The following is a 16,958-nucleotide window of genomic DNA, read 5'->3' on the forward strand; positions in this document are numbered from 1 at the left end:
CATTCAAAACATATCACACATAGCTGTGTTAATCTGAGTGTCTCTTCACACATCCAATGCCTGTTTTTCTTCTTTGCAGCCATATGCTCTTGTAATTCAAGCTCATAGAACTGTATAAGTCTTTCAAGATGTGGTTGCAGAGGAAAACAGCGTACATTTTCAATCGTATCCGGGGGGGGGGGGGACAATGTCAGTAAATTCCGAGTAAATTACAGACTTCGCTTATCCTGTGCGAATGTGCTGCACGAAACACAGACAGGGTGATTTCTAAATCACATGAAGTCCCCAGGTAATACTAGTCCCGTGTGAACATGGCTTTAGACAGTTACTGAAGACCGGGGTAGGTATAACAGATCAGAAATGTCATGAACTGATTTGTTGGAAAGGTGACGTCATTTGCCTGGGTCCAGACTTTTGAATCCGCCCACTCCACCAAATTCACTGATCATTCTTTTCTGGCATGATGACATGAAACTGCGGTTCTCGGTTGAAAAAGCAATTATCCAATGAGCACCGTGGGCGACTAACGATTAGCCAATTATGGCCACCGTAGTTTGGCTCTGCAAGACGTTACATTCAGGTAGATACGTTGGTCTCCAGTGATTGGTTGGGGAAAATCGAATCCCCCTCCCCCATGGAGGTAATGTCTGACTGAAGATGGCAACGGAGTGTAACGAGTTTACAATTTTGTCTGATATCAGCCTCTGGCAATGGCGTTGTATGACAAAACACATAGAAAGTCACTGAGCTCTTCAGCACGACCCATTCTACTGCCAGTGTTTGGATATGGACATTGCATGGCTGTGTGGCTGATTTTATGTGCCTGTTAGCAATGGGTGTAGCTGAAATACCCAGGGGTGTCACTTTCGGCCATGTGGTTATGGAGAAATAATGAAATTACTTATTTAATGTAGCAATTTACACTGTGAAAAAAAAACCGTGTTGGTTTTTACCAATATCATTCACCCCAATTACATAGCAGTTTCACCAACCCATTGCACTGGTTCTGAAGACAGCATGACTCGGCAATGAAAGGCAGGCAGTGGCAGGTGCTATCTAACTGCTGCTTAGGCAGTGAAACAGATCACTGGTCTGTTTCTTGTGAAGAGTGAACCGTATGAAAGACAGCGCAAGTGCAGTGCCCTGTGCTACACCCAGTCTTGCAACCAAAGAAAGATGCAGAGAAAAGCAAAAGCAGATGCGATCTTGCATTGCCATGGTAATCGCTGATATTCACCAAACAAAAAGTTAAACTTCGCCAATCTAATAACATGACTACCATACACCTGCAAAACAAAACTTCAGATAGAACAAAATGTAATCTACACAAGTGCCTGATGCTTTGGAAATATACAGAAACTGTATTTATGACTCAAACAAGTCATTATTGCTACAATGCGGTCTCCCCTTGCAGACCCTGTCTTCATGATTGGGCCAGATGTGGTCATGGTTACCTCAGCTATGGGACCACCGCAAAAAAAAGGAGGGGGGGGAAACCACCTCTCAAACACAAGAGTATTAAGTAAAAAAACTTTATTTACAAAACAAACCACTCACCCCCCCCTCCCAAGCCAAAAAACCTTGTCTATGGAATGCAATGCCTAGTGTAGGGAAATCTGTGTGTTTGTGAGCGCATACATGCCCTGGTTGGGTGGGTGGGAAGGGGTTTGAGGTTGGGAATTTACAAGGCTGAGAGGAACGCCACCCAAACATTGCAAACCTGCACCATCTTTTCACCCGCTTGTTTAGGCTCAGTGTTTGTGTCCTCTGTCGGTGAACATTATAGTAGCATTTCCCTTACTGTGGTTAGGAGCCTAAAATGGATTATGGGCCCATTTCCAGTGCACTCCAACATGGCAAATAATAAAAAATGCTTAGGCATGCTTCGGTCCCATAGCAATACTAAATTTACTAAGCTGGATCATTGGGGCTAAAAGTTTTAGAATGTCATGTGGAACTACTTGCACAATCACAAAGGATAATGTCTAAACAGCAACATTTCCAAACATTAAGAAAAAAAATATACTAGTGCGATCAAAGCTGCACAAAACAAGGAAAAATAAGTGGAAACCAAGGTTTCAAGTTTTCAATATTACAGGCCTCTTCATGAGTGTTCTCTCCATGGCTGTATTAAATCAAAGCATTAAAGCACAGCAACTCCTTTAAGTCAGAATGAGCTAACAAAATTGACGTCACAATACACAATCATATTTTCAAGCTTATTTTCAAGATTTTATGGGGAATTTTTATAAAAATCTGTACTGGTAAAAGGGAAGCCATTAATTGTCACATAGACAAACATATGTACAAGAACATTTTGAACAATATCTGACCTGCTATTACATTTTTGTGGCAAAACTTGTGACGCTACAACAGTCAACAGAATTGTACAACTGCTTCAAACTGACAAAAAAGTGAATGATAACATAGATCAGGTCACAGAGGAGGCTTTATACAGAAGCAGGCCATGTGTTCAAGGTACAGCACGTTCTTCTTCCTTCACCATTTGTGTCAGTAGAAAATTAGACAGGAAACCAAGCACCAACATTTCAAGAGAAATTGCTGGATGGAGCTACTCAAGGCGTGGGCGTTTGTCTTGGGTAATGTGAACAATGTTCACACAAAGCTGTAAATTAGTATGTATGTGAATGTATGCGTGAGCCAGTTGTGGTGTGAATCATCACACCAACATGTATTTTTCAGTGTGGTTTTTAGAGTCTGACGAGGAACACTGATGTTCATGTGTTTTGTGCACATGTGAGCTGCTGTATGAAAATTTTGGTTTATTTTTTTTTCTCAACTAGAAGTGTGTCTGTGTGCATACACACACAGGAGTGATGATCAATGTATCTCTAATAGTCAATTTCCTCAGAAGGTCTAGCCAACTGTGAGCGTGTAATGGGTTTAATGAATGTGTTCATCCTTCAGTGCTGAATGAAGGCAAAATGCCACATATATGTTTAGAAGGCATAGCGAGTGCGGATGTCCTCCAGTTTCTTAGAGACCTCAGGTGGTGTTCTGTCAAGCTCCTCCGCCACACTCTTCTGCTTGTGAGGATCCATGCTGTTAAACTGCTCACACAGATCTCCATCAATCACATTCTGCAAACAGAATGAGACAGTAGCAGCGGCGAGGGTACAAAAACAGAGAAGCAATTAGTCTCATTATGGTGCATAATGGTTTCCAAAGTCCAAACTATTCCATTGTTTATAAAAGTTCTTATGAATTAAACTCTAGAAACAAACCCCACTTTACTCGTTTTTGTTTGCGAGTCTTTATATCCTTCAAATCCTGGAGGAAAAATGAAGATGGCTGAGCCCCCCCCCCCCCCCCCCACACACACACAAACACACAGGCACCTACTCATGCATGTACATAAAGACAGCACCCACCTTGACAGGGAAGTAGTAAGACCTGAAGCTGAGGTGGTCTCTGCCGCACAGCGGTGGGAACTCTGATCGCATATGCATTTCTAAATGCTGGAAGAAATCATGATCCTAAAGAGATAGAAGAACAGGGAGGAGGTTGGGAAGGGAAACATCAGGTTAGGAGGATGAAACAGCCAGGGAAGGACAGAAAAAAGGAGGGGAAAAAATCGGATGGGTACAATACAAGTTGGCAATACATATCATTTGTGATGATGTCTGTCTGATGTTCACAGGCATTTCAATACTAACAATCTTGGGCCCTGTTTAGAACTGGCTACTTATATCCAGATTGTGTGTGAGGTAGATTTTCTTCACACCTGGTGAACAACATGCATCTCAAAATGCTTCCAGTGACCACCTATAATGGGGTTTTTGCTTTCCCACTCAATATGCAATAACCATGTACATGACTTCCCCACTTTGACTAACTAGTCTTGTAAATGAGACCCTACTTATTTCCTTCAGTTCTTTCAGTTAACTTGTCTTGAGCTATGGTCGGCTATGGTCTATGGACTTGACAATAGAATAAAAAGTGAATCGAGTTAGCATAAATAAAAATAAAGTGTGAAAATAATAATAAAATGGAAAATACTTAAAGTATAATATATATTTTGTTACAACAATACAGATTTGCTCTATTTATGGTCTGTCTTGTGTCACCTTTGGGGGAAAAGAAATCATGAACCAAAAGAAAGAAATGTACCTTTTACATTTTTTTTGTGAGAGTTCCACCTATCTCAGCTTCTACTGGTTCGAATTTGGTTCTCTGTCTACTTAGATGGAGAACAGCTAATCATTCAAGGACAGATTTTGCTCCCAAGGTCAGCCCACCCTAAGACTAGGTTCACATGACACAACACAACCATATGTGTGCACCCCACCAACTTCAGCTAGCCTGCAATTAAATTTAGATGTTTGTGTAGCTTGACGCAGTAGTGAGGAGTCCTAGAGGGATCAAAGGTAAAGTGTGTCATGTCAGAGTTTACAATGCAGATTTTCAGCCCCCACTTTACTCCACTGTGCTTTACCAACCGGGCTCAGAAACAAACTGGCTTCTGTACTCCGTGCCAACAGTGCACACTTAAATACTTCCATCCATCCATCCATCCATCCATCCATTATCTGAACTGCTTATCCTGCTCTCAGGGCCGCGGGAATCAGTGGCACCAGCAGTTGTAATCCTGTACGCACCGTGCATCCATTTTTTTTTAATGATTTTGTTAATTTTTAACATTCTATCTTGAAAATAAAATTGTGAAAACAGCAGATCCTGTCTTTGGATTCTCTTTTATTGAATAATGTGCTTGAGATGCATTTTTGGCTGCATCCACTCACTAACGTTACCCTAAGCCACTCACGCCGTTGGATGCAAATAAATTTGAAGGCCGATGATTGGTGTCAACGTTACTGGCTAATAGCGCACGTGCGCTATTAGGATTACGGCTGCGGCGCCGCTGGAGCCTATTTCCATTACTCATTGGGTGGCAGGCAGGGAGACACCCTGGATAGGCCGCCAGGCCATCACAGGGTGGGCGCGCGCGCACACACACACACACGCACACACACACACATACCTAGGGACAATTTAGTAAGGCCGATTCACCTGACCTACATGTCTTTGGACTGTGGGAGGAAACCGGAACCCCCGGAGGAAACCCATGCAGATACGGGGAGAACATGCAAACTCCACACAGAGGACGACCTGGGACGACCAACCAAGGTTGGACTACCCCGGGGCTCGAACCCAGGACCTTCTTCCTGTGAGGTGACTGCACTAACCACTGCGCCACCATGCTGCCTGGTTCGTGTACTACTGACATCAAAATGAGAATCAGGATGGTAAAGCAACGAATGATACAACTAAATAACTTAAGAAAAGATCGCACCATCTCAACCAAACTGAAAATGGAAGATACTACATACAGTCGTATGGCCAGTCATGATATACGGAAGTGAAGGATGGACTTTGCGTAAAATAGATGAAAAGAAAATCAATGCTGCCGAAATGTGGTTTTACCGCCATTTGCTGAGAAGAGGTTGGATAGAAAAACGAACAAATGAAAGTGTGCTACAGCAACTTGGAGCAAATATGATCCTTCTGTTAACCAGTCAGAGATGAAAACTAAAATGTTTCGGCCAGGCTATGTGTCAGAAGACCTGCAGTATTATGAAAAATAGATAGAGAGATAGACAGACAGACAGACACAGACAGACAGATATAGATAGCTAGACAGACAGACAAACAGATAGATAGATAGCTAGCTGGACAGACAGATAGACAGACTTAAATACTTGAATGCGTATTTTTGTACTTGACATTAACCCTCATGCATCAAAGGCCTTGTTCAGACTGCAGGCAAATCGGATTTGTAAATCTGTTTCTCAAATCAGATCTTTAAGACAGACAGTCCGCACTGTTATTTGCAAGTGACCACATTGGATTTGTGTGTCCAGACATCACCAACTTATCTGCATGAATTGCTGTGCTAATGACATAGACGTGAGTAACTACGTACTATTCTGGTGATGCAGTTTACCAATGCGGAAGCATGAGGAATAGAGATCCATCATCTCGCCCTTCAAACATTTGCGCTGTCAAGTTGAGGTGCAGAACTCCTCCGTTGCACCAGACAAACTCAGCAATGAAGGACGCTGGTATACTACATTGCGATGTTCCGTGCTGCAGTCATGGTGGACTCCTCTTCCATCACTCTGGATTTGACGTCGTCGTTGTGTGTAGCGTTGCGAGTGACACAAAAGACAGTTTGAAATCCAATTTGGGTGTTCAGAGCATCCAGACTAAGACCCATTTGTAGAAATCCAATTGGAATCGCATTTCAAACCACCTCCAAGTGTGGTTTTGATCAGATTTGCAAAAACTGAATTTCATGTTGTTTTTTTTTGCTGTCCAGACTTCCTAAAATACATCTGGATACAATCTGAACTTGCCAAAAAACAGATTTGGGGTGGCAGCCTGAGCAAGGCCTAAAGGCCCAGATCAAAGACCATAATAGCGATTTATGTTGTTGTTTAGCAAGGCTAATAATTAATTGTGGCTTTTGCGAGCAACTAGCCACAATGTGTAGCTAACAATAATTAGTTCAAGCTAGCCACATTCATCAACTGGAGCAAGAAACAAGAGTGACTGCTGTTGAAACCAGGGGCTAGCCCTACAAATGCCAATACAGCACAAGTACTTTTTTTTAATATGTTACTGATTAATATTACCATAAAAAATAGCACAGACTAAAGATGAAAATGTTGGGTGTCGTCGCTGTCTCGGTGGCATACAAATTTACCGGCAAATCTCACAATCGGTCCTTTCAGATGTTAAATGCTGTAATTCGATAGACGGTTCCTGTGTTAAGAGCCAGATAATAAATGCCAAACGATAAAAAGTGTGCTATCTATTGTTTTTTAACATTGTTTCTCACTGTATGAGCAAAGAAGTTGAAAAGTTGTCTCCCATCAACACCAGCTTTCAGCTGTCACTCAAATGGTATCATGGGCAGGCCCACTAAGCAGCACGAGGTCTAGATGCCATTTTCAGGATACATATATAAAAAGCCTCTTCTTTTTAAAAATAAAGAAATCATCCCATAATAACAATAATAATAATAATAATAATAATTCTTTGATTTTTAGATAAAAAGTGATGCAATTTCAAATTTCGGTTTGACTTTAACATACCTTCACAGCGTTTATAAGTTGAATGCCCAATTAGACCAGCGGTGGGAAGATTACTTTAAGGTTATAATGCCACTATTATGTTTTGTATTACATTTATAAATGTGGTACATAGTTTATTCATTAATTTCGATGCACACTTAGTCCTGTTCAGGGTCAAAGGAGCTTGGAGCCCAAGTTTTCAGTTGATTTATTGGTGAATTTCCTGTGTGGAGAAACTGTAGATTTCTCAGCTAAACTTTGAAGGTCTTTGGCCACCAGCGATGCTCGAATGCTGAGCTGCTCTCATTGTCGTTACTGGACAGTTCTTTGGAGTTTGCTGAAGATGCCTGACTTCATGAAATGTAGAACAAACAGATTTTTCGGAAAATGTCTCATTTCTCAAAAGACATCATCATTTATTTTAAAAGTCCAACCATCAAAAAAAAAAAATTCTTGCTGGCCCCAATAAATTGTTGTAGATTATACTTGACAATGGTACGTTAAACTAACAGGCGCAAAGGACTACACCAGTATTGTTTGTATAATTATACCATGGTACTGGTAGGTGTGCAAAAGTAGACTGCCAGCAATTTCCATTGTAAAAAGTGCATAAATACATGCCATATTGTGTCAAGTCCAACTGAAACAGTGAATACACTATGAACAGAGAACTGTGTGGTTATTTTCAACATTCACAACATTGTTGTAAATTCACAGAATTTTTATTATTCCAGCCGAATATATGGTAATATTGATTACAGTTGTAGATATTCCCACCATAAGACACTGAGCAAATATATTCTGCCACACAAATGAAAAGTTAACAAACATCTGACGGTGGATATACGTTTGCTAATACAACTATGTGTCAACAAATTGTTTCTAGCCATCCAAAGGATGGCTAAAGTATTCCATCTTGGTTGCTCCAAGGAATTTCCAGTTGTCAGTGACAACTGGATAACAAAAGTTGAGCCCTGATTATTTTTTACTACTATTTTTACTATTAATCCCCATGCAGCCGAAAGTAGTAGTAGTAGTAGTAGTAGATTAATCCCCGTGGGGAAATTCGTGCTCTGCATTTAACCCATCCTAGCTGTGGAGCTAGGAGCAGGGACCAACTCCAGTTCATCTTTCCATGCCTCGGTCAGGGGTACACACAGGAGTATTAACCCTAACATGCATGTCTTTTTGATGGCTTGATTATGATTATTATTATGTGCATGTGTGTTATTATTATGTTATTATGCTTTGTAATTAAGTGAGCTACCATGACACTCGTGTTTAGTTGGGCCTTTAGTTTCGTTTTAGTGAAGGGTACTAGTTGACCTGCACAGACCCAACATCAGTGTGTATGAGCGTGAGTTACCTCATGTGAAGTGAAGGGGACCAGTATGCCTATGCCCCCTGATAGCGTGGTGTAGACAAGGGATTCTGAACCTCCAGGGATAAGGGTGGTTTTCTGGAGGGACAACACTGTCTCTCCCACATGGTAATTTACAATCACCTCGGCCTGGAGAGAAGGAGAAAGGTTGAGAAATGTAAATGTGTGTAATGCCAATGTATTCCAGCTGACCATCAGATCAAATCCCGTGAGGAAAATTCTCACACGTCTCCCCTACTGTCCCTTCTCAACCATTCCAGTTTCTGTACAAATAAATACGGGAGAAGTGAGACTCAAAAATAATGAAACCAGAAAACAAAATCACAGGTTAATGTGCATCTTAGAATGAGAGAGTGTCTGTACCATGAGGTAGTTCAGCATCACTTCAGCCTCATATGTGCACACCGAAGATTTTCTGAGAAAAACCAGGGGGAGCCCAGTCATACTGACTGTGGTGAAGATTAATGGTATTTACTTCTTGTGAAAAGGTCGTGAGAAAAGACCTTTTGCACATAAAGCAATGTGAGAAAGACTGTGCAAAAGGTGATTCATCAATACTATTACAAAATGTCAGAGTCCACAAATTGTACCACAATGAATAGTTTTTTTTTGTGTTAGTCTTTGCAATTTAGATCAGACAAATGTACTTAAGACAATGACTGATTCATAAATATCCACATTTCTGAAATGCAATCTGTGATGGATTTGCGGCCTGTCCAGGGTGTCTCCCGCCTGCCGCCCAATGACTGCTGGGATAGGCTCCAGCATCCCGCGACCCGGAGAGCAGGATAAGTGGTTTGGATAATGGATGGATGGCTGAAATGCTACTTTCTTTGCTCACTGCAAAAGGAGCAAGCTCTACTTCCAGAATTTTCCCATCATCTGATCTCAAAAGGATGGCATGAACTGAAATGAAAAATATAAAATCCCAAGTACTTTTGTGGTTGCTCATTCTAAGGATTACTGTCTGGTAGGACTTCCCCGTGTAAAATGCAGTGTTTTGCATCTTCACCGTAGCAACCACATGCTAGACTAGAAGCCAGGTGGTGGTAAGTTTAAAGAAGACGCAACAATGGTTTGGCTACCAAGCAGATATTGCAGAAAAAGTTTGCAGAAGACCTTTACCAACACATGCTACAAAATTATTAAAGTAAACCGTGGTTCAATCTTCTTCTTCTTTTTTTTGAGCAGTGGGAAAGGTGCTGAGACAACTTGTGACTGTTTCATTGCAAATGAACTGTATTTTAGATTGCTCAAACACCACTGCAGTTACATGCATAACCGTAGGCTGGTTTGAGAAATTAAAGGTGGAGGTAGTGCTTGATGCTGGTAAAAAAAAAAAAAAAATCACACCCCCCCATACATACACAGCAATCAGGTTGTTAAAATTAATCTGATTAGAGCTGTAACAAAACACCACACACAAAATATTAAAACTTTAGATTCTCAGGGCTAAGGTAATCAATCAATCCTTTCATTTTGTCAGTCAGGGAAAAAAAATTTGTTTGTTGGACAAAGACTGGAATAGAATTTCTTTTCGTGGACCCAGCCTCTGGGTCAAATAAATTAATTAAAAGTGGTATGTCTCTCAACTTTGAAAGCTAAAAGAGATTTAGAGATTAGAGATGTTCCCTACAAAAAAGCTTTTATTCAAAGCCAAGCGTGGATAATCGAGTTCATCAGACAACATTGACGTGCGTGCTCACACACACACACAGCACAGAGAAAAACAAATCTAGACATTCAAATAGCTACATCTAAAAAAAGACGTGATGGAATTCTAAACTAAAAGGAAATTCTCAATCAATCTGTCCATGGAAGCTAAAAAAAGAAAAAAGAAAAGCTTAACTACCCCATACAAACATGAGAAAAGCTGACAAACACTTTCACAAGGGATACTGGTTACAAGGGATAAGTTGGGGGACTTTCCCAATTTATCTGCGACCCAAACTGTTTCTGACATAGTTTGAATATGCTGGTCATGGCTTTTAAAATGTGTGTTGGAAGTCATGGGTCAGAGTTTAGCTCACAGACCAAGTGGAGAGAGGAAAAGGCGTGCGCGTGTGTGTGTGCACATGTGCAGAAGGGAAAAGCAAGAGAATTGCATTACCACTCTTACTTTCTTCATAGATTATGGTTAGGGGTGTATCTCTGAAACTTGTTTCACTATTGTCATTCACAATACTTGGATCTCCCAGAACATTGAATCAGTTCATCTGGACACAAAGTTTAGTGGGATAAATGTTTCATCACTCATCAAAGTGACTTCATCAATCTCAGTTGACTGCATTTGGGTATCCCCAACCTTATAAACAGTACAGTTGCATATCGACTAAAACGGGCGATAGGTTTCATATACAAATGCCATGACCATTAACTAGAGTTTCAATGGCCATGTGTACTATTCACAGAGGATTGAGGAATAGCTGCAATCACAGCATTGTAAGATGGTAATAGATGTACCTAGCCCCCCTCCTCGGTTCAAGGATGGTTGTTCCCTCTTCTCATAGATAGCCCCTTTGACTCCCCCATTCAAACCAGCGTTCCTCCCTATCAAGGATATTCAAATCTTCATCCTTGTATGAATGGCCACTGGCCTGTAGATGGGTGTAGACCGCGGAGTCCTGGCCTGACGAGGGAGTTCAAGCCAAACGTCTGGTGTGCTGCCCAAAAAGTGCACCAGCTGATCGAAGACAGGAGAAGGACAGCGATTGTCTAAGCGTAAACCAGTAGTAATTCCGTATGTGGCAGAAGCGTCAGAACAGTTGAGATGTGCATTTTCCAAACATCACATCTTGATTGCTTTCAAACCTCAAAATGTGCTGTGCCAGAAACTGGTCCACTCCAAGGATCGGGTCCCCCAGCACAAACATTACTATTCGAATGTGTATCCCCCCCCCCCCCCCAAATGTGTTGACTAACATTAGCTCTTGTCTAGATGGTTACCCTAGATTTGCGTAACCCTCGCAAACTCACACATGCACACTTGATTCAGCACAGTAGCGCTTCACCAGCATTAGGTTAATGTTAGGGTTAGGTTAAAAATCCTGCGAGAGGCAGGCGTCTGGGTAGCATAGCGGTCTGTTCCATTGCCTACCAAGTATGTACAACTTACGTATTTACAACTTGGGGTATGTATATGCACAAGTTGGTGGGATGGCGCCTCTCAACTGCGATTTTCAGTCTGTGCCAAAGATTTTCAATGGGGTTGAGGTCCAATCTTTGACCAATCCAAAACTTCCACTTTTTTTTTTTTGCTTTAGCCTTGTGCGTAGTATCATTGTCCTGCTGGAAGGTGAACCTTCTCCCAAGCTTCAGTTTTATGGCAGACAGCAATAGGTTTTATTCCAATATTTCCCTGTATTGTGCTCCATCCATTATTCCTTCAATTTGAACAAGGTTCCCAGTGTCTGCAGATGAAAAGCAACCCCATAGCATTATGCTGCTACTGCCATGCTTCACTGTAGGGAGGGTGTTTTTTAGGGCATGAGCAGTGTTCGGTTTGCGCCACACGTAATGCTTTTTGAGTTTTGGCCAAAAAGCTCAACTTTCATCTCATCTGACCACAAAACCGTTACGCACATCGTAACTGGGTCTCTCTCATGCTTGGTAGCAAACTTGGTAGCGTGCTTTCATATGCATAGTTTTGAGCAATAGCTTCTTTCTTGCCACCCTTCCATACAGGCCAGATTTATGGAGAGCCCGTGATATGGTTGACTCATGCACATTTACTCCAGTTTCAGCCACTGACTCTGGAGCACCTTCAAAGTGATTGCAGGATCATCTGTGGCTTTCCTTATCAGCCCCTGTTTTACTCGGACACTTAGCTTTGAGGGATGTCCTGTCCTACAAAGCCCCTGGGTGGTGTGATACAGCTTCCACTTTTTGGCAATGGATCCAACAGTATTCCGTGGGACATGCAAAAACGTGTTTATTGTTTTGTATCCCTTTCCCGCCTTCTGCATTTTAATCACTTTGTCTCTTACTACAGTATTATGCACCTTTTTCTTTATTTTCTGACGGAGTTCATGCCTGGCTAATGAACTTTACACAAGAGTGTGTTTTATACCCATAAACGAGACTGTTACTTACAGGTGCACACTAATTATGTCCAATTGTGTTAACCTGAGTTTGTTTTAGGAATAATTTGTCATTTGTGTAAACTTGGAGCTGTCAGAGCACAAGGGGTTGAATACTTATGCAAACACTATATTTCAGTTTTTAACTTAACATAAAGTCAGTGAAACAACTTATTTTGGCTTTGGGAACATGCCATTAGAGCTTATGGGTTCACAAAAATAATATTGTTCAGGAACAGATGTGTAATTATCTTTTATAATCCAGAAATTAGTGATGACTGTCAAGGAGTTGAATACTTTTGCAAAGCACTGTACATAGTAAATAATACACTAAATATGAGAATTAAGCCCTAAAACAGAGTAACATAGTGTATGCTGTTAAGTGCCGGAAGGCTTGCCATGAATTGTACATTGTGGGAAACCAAACAAACTCTGGGGAAGTGGATGGCACAACACAGAAGAGCTACTACCTCGTCCGGCCAGGACTCTACGGTCTATACTCATTTACAGGCCAGTGGCCACTCTTTCAAGGATGAAGATGTGAACATCCTTGATAGGGGAGAAGCACTGGTTTAAACGGGGAATCAAAGAGACTATTTATGTGAAGAGGGAACGACCATCCCTGAACCGAGGAGTACATTTATCCCCATTTTACGATGCTGTGATTACAGATATTCCCCAATCTTCTGTGAATAGTACACGTGGCCATTGCAATTCTTAATATATGGTCACGGCATTTGCGGAAATTATCACCGGTTTTGGTGGTTATGCAAATGTACTGTTTATAAGGTTTGCGTCCAGATGAACCGATTCAACTTTCTGGGATTTCCATACCTGGATTATTGAGCATACATCAAGACAATACTTGTGACACCAAAACTATAACTCTGCTACTCATCTATGCACAACTCTAGCAAGCCAGAACAGTGGTTAAGAGAAAATTAGTAATAGTGTGAGATTATAATGGGGAACTTTAGTTCAGAAGGATGTGTGGGAATTCTGGAAAATCTGTCATAGTCTGACAATAATTTGACAAACAGCACCAGGATCTTGCCTTTTCTGAATTATTTCAAATTTGGTCTGCTTTGCGTACTGTTCAGGGTTTGTATCAAATACATGATGTTTGTCTTCTATCAGGTGAAGCCTAAAGGGCTTTTCAGATGGGAAGTGACAACCGCCGAGACGCCATTATGTGTATGGGGCACAGGCCAGCAAGCAACACGGCACAGGTTGTTTGAAAGTGGGCATGGCCCTGTAAAAATGCTATATGTGTGCTTGTTGCGCACGTCCCCCCCACACACACGCACGCATGCATGCACACATGTTGAGCAGTTCTATAAATTGTGTAGTGAGAAGATTAACAACTCTCCATTCCCGCAATAAAATGGCCCAATTATTATCAACCATCAGCATCAGTAAGAGTAAACTAGTAAAAAAATTAATAACAGTGAATGAGGTTACATGGCTAAAATGGCAATTCATTAGAATGTGAAATTTAGAACCTCAATGCTTTTGCTATTTTGGAACACTCTGTGCAAGTTTCCCATAACAGCCATTACTAGGTGGCTACCGTAAAGATAAACACATATGATAAATCAGTTTAGCGCGCATATCCTATGATGTCATCACGTGAGTCTATATAAAAACCTACTACACGAGATTACACGATATTTTAAATAACAATGACTTTATTTATATAGCAGGTTGAGGAGAACCTGGAGAGGTAGAGGTATGCACTGGAGAGAAGAGGAATGAAAGTCAGTAGGAGCAAGACGGAATACCTATGCGTGAATGAGAGGGAGGACAGTGGAATGGTCAGGATGAAAGGAGTGGAGGTGATGAAGGCATATGAGTTTAAATGCTTGGGGTCAACTGTCCAAAGTAACGGGGAGTGCAGGAGAGAGGTGAAGAAGAGAGTGCAGGCAGGGTGGAGTGGGTGGAGAAGAGTGTCAGGAGTGATTTGCGACAGAAGGGTACCAGCAAGAGTTAAAGGGAAGGTTTACAAGATGGTTGTGAGACCAGCTATGTCATATGATTTGGAGACAGTGGCGCTGACGAAAAGACAGGAGGCAGAGCTGGAGGTGGCATTGTTGAAGATGCTAAGATTCTCACTGGGAGTGATGAAGAAGGACAGGATTAGGAACGATTATATTAGAGGGACCGCTCAAGTTGGATGGTTTGGAGACAAAGCAAGAGAGGCAAGCTTGAGATGGCTTGGACATGTGTGGAGGAGAGATGCTGGGTATATTGGGAGAAGGATGCTGAATATGGAGATGCCAGGAAAGAGGAAAAGAGGAAGGCCAAAGAGGAGGTTTATGGATGTGGTGAGGGAAGACATGCAGGTGGCTGGTGTGACAGAGGAAGATGCAGAAGACAGGAAGAAATGGAAACGGATGATCAGCTGTGGCGACCCCTAACGGGAGCAGCCGAAAGTATTAGTAGATTTATATAGCACTTTTTTAAAACAATGTTACAAAGTGCTTTACAAAGAAATAAAACAAAAGGCAAAAATTAGAGTAAAACCAAATAAGTAAGAGTACAAATAAAAACAGTATAAATAAATAAAAACACATCAAACATTCGTAAAAGCTTTCATAAAAACAAAAGTTTTAAGAAGAGATTTAAAAGAAGCCAGAGACTTGGTTTGTCGTAGTTCAACAGGAAGATAAGTACCATAGTGTGGGGGCTCTAAAAGCAAAAGCCCGATCACCCTTTGTGAAAAACCGAGACCTGGAAATAACAAGCAGGGTTCCATTTGCAGATCTTAATGGTCGAGAGGGCATATACCAGGTCAATAAATCAGAAACGTATGTAGAAGCAAGACAATTTAAAGCCTTAAAAGTGAGCAATGAAATTCGAAATATAACGGAGCCAGTGTAGGGAGGCAAGCAAAAGACTGATATGGTCATGCCTCTTTTCCTGGTAATGAGCTGAGCAGCGGCGTTTTGTACCAACTGCAGACAGTGGAGGGAGCCCTTGCTGATACCAGAATAAAGTGCATTACATTAGTCAAGTCGAGAATAGACAGAAGCATGTACGTGTCTTGATGCATGCTCAATAATCCAGGTAAGAAAACCAAAGGTCTTTATGGGCGTTCCTATTGATGAAGCAGTGGAAGTAGTCCATATGAAATTGCAAAACAGAACTGCCCTTAACATTGCCAAGTCTGTCTGCTCCTGAAACTGTCTTCAGTTCACGTACTTAACATACAGGGGGCAGTACAATAGGCAGAGGCATGCTTTGGGTTCCCCAGTCTCACCTGTACCGGCCAACTTGTATATGGAAGAAGTGGAAAAGAGGGCTCTGATGTCCTATCCAGTGACACCAACTAGCCATTGGTTTAGATTTGTGGACGACACCTGGGTTAAAATTAAATCTCAGGATGCCCCCCCACATTTCACCGACCACATTAACTCTGTGGACAACCACATCAAGTTCACCAGGGAGGATGTGAAAAATGACAGGTTAGCCTTCTTAGACTGTGAAATTGCAATTGGTGATGGGGGAACAGTTGATTGTTGATGTTTACTGTAAACCAACACATACTGATCAGTACTTAAGGTTTGACTCTCATCATCCACTGAAGCAAAAACTAAGAGTCATCAGGACGCTGTACCACAGAATTGACAATGTCTCCACCGACACAGCGGCTGGGGAAGGGGAGAAATCCCACATTAAACAGGCCCTGGTTAAGAGTGGTTATCCTAACTGGGCATTTGTCAAAGCTAGGAAGACGCCCAAACAGTGCACTAGCCAATTGAAGACAGGAGAAAGACAACAGCTGCCTAAGCGTAAACCAGTGGTGATTCCGTATGTGGCAGAAGTGTCGGAAAAGCTGAGACAAGTATTTTCCAAACCTCAAAACACACTGTGCCATACGTTGGTCCACCCCAAAGACTGGGTCCCCTGGCACAAACAGAGCAATATAGTGTACGCAGTTAAGTGCCAAGAGGATTGCTGTGACTTATACATTGGGGAAATTAAACAGACGTTGGCTAAGAGAATGGCACAACACAGGAGAGCTGTGTTGTAACATTCTCCTGCCACGTCAGGCCAGGACTCCACAGTCTACACCCATACAGGCCAGTCGCCACTCTCAAGGATGAAGATGTACACATCCTTGATAGGGAGGAACGCTGGTTTGAACGGGGAGTCAAAGAAGCCATCTATGTTAAGAGGGAACGACCATCCCTGCACTGTGTGTGTGTGTGTGTGTGTGTGTGGGGGGGGGGGTGGTGGTAACGAGTAGATCTGACACCATCTTACAATGCTGTGATTGCAAACATTCCCAAATCCTCTGTGAATATCTAGTATATTTGGTTTGTTGGGTGAATGTGTCTTATATTAAGATAAAATATCTCATTACACTTAATATAAGACACAGTCACCCAACAAACAAAA

General features: G+C 41.7%; 1 protein-coding gene across 1 annotated transcript in view; it reads right to left on the bottom strand.

The window, feature by feature from the left end:
• Positions 1–1,623: 1,623 nt before the first annotated feature.
• sf3b3 (splicing factor 3b, subunit 3) overlaps positions 1,624–16,958 on the bottom strand; it is a 132,622-nt gene continuing 117,287 nt past the window's right edge. The window contains exons 25-27 of the mRNA XM_056281478.1: positions 8,464–8,607; positions 3,393–3,497; positions 1,624–3,101 (exon numbers count right to left, since the gene is read on the bottom strand). Coding sequence (XP_056137453.1) covers positions 2,961–3,101; positions 3,393–3,497; positions 8,464–8,607 — 390 coding nt within the window. The 3' untranslated portion in view covers positions 1,624–2,960. The remainder of the gene's footprint in view (positions 3,102–3,392; positions 3,498–8,463; positions 8,608–16,958) is intronic.

This window comes from Lampris incognitus, chromosome 6 (assembly GCF_029633865.1).
Source record: "Lampris incognitus isolate fLamInc1 chromosome 6, fLamInc1.hap2, whole genome shotgun sequence".
Lineage (NCBI taxonomy): Eukaryota > Metazoa > Chordata > Actinopteri > Lampriformes > Lampridae > Lampris > Lampris incognitus.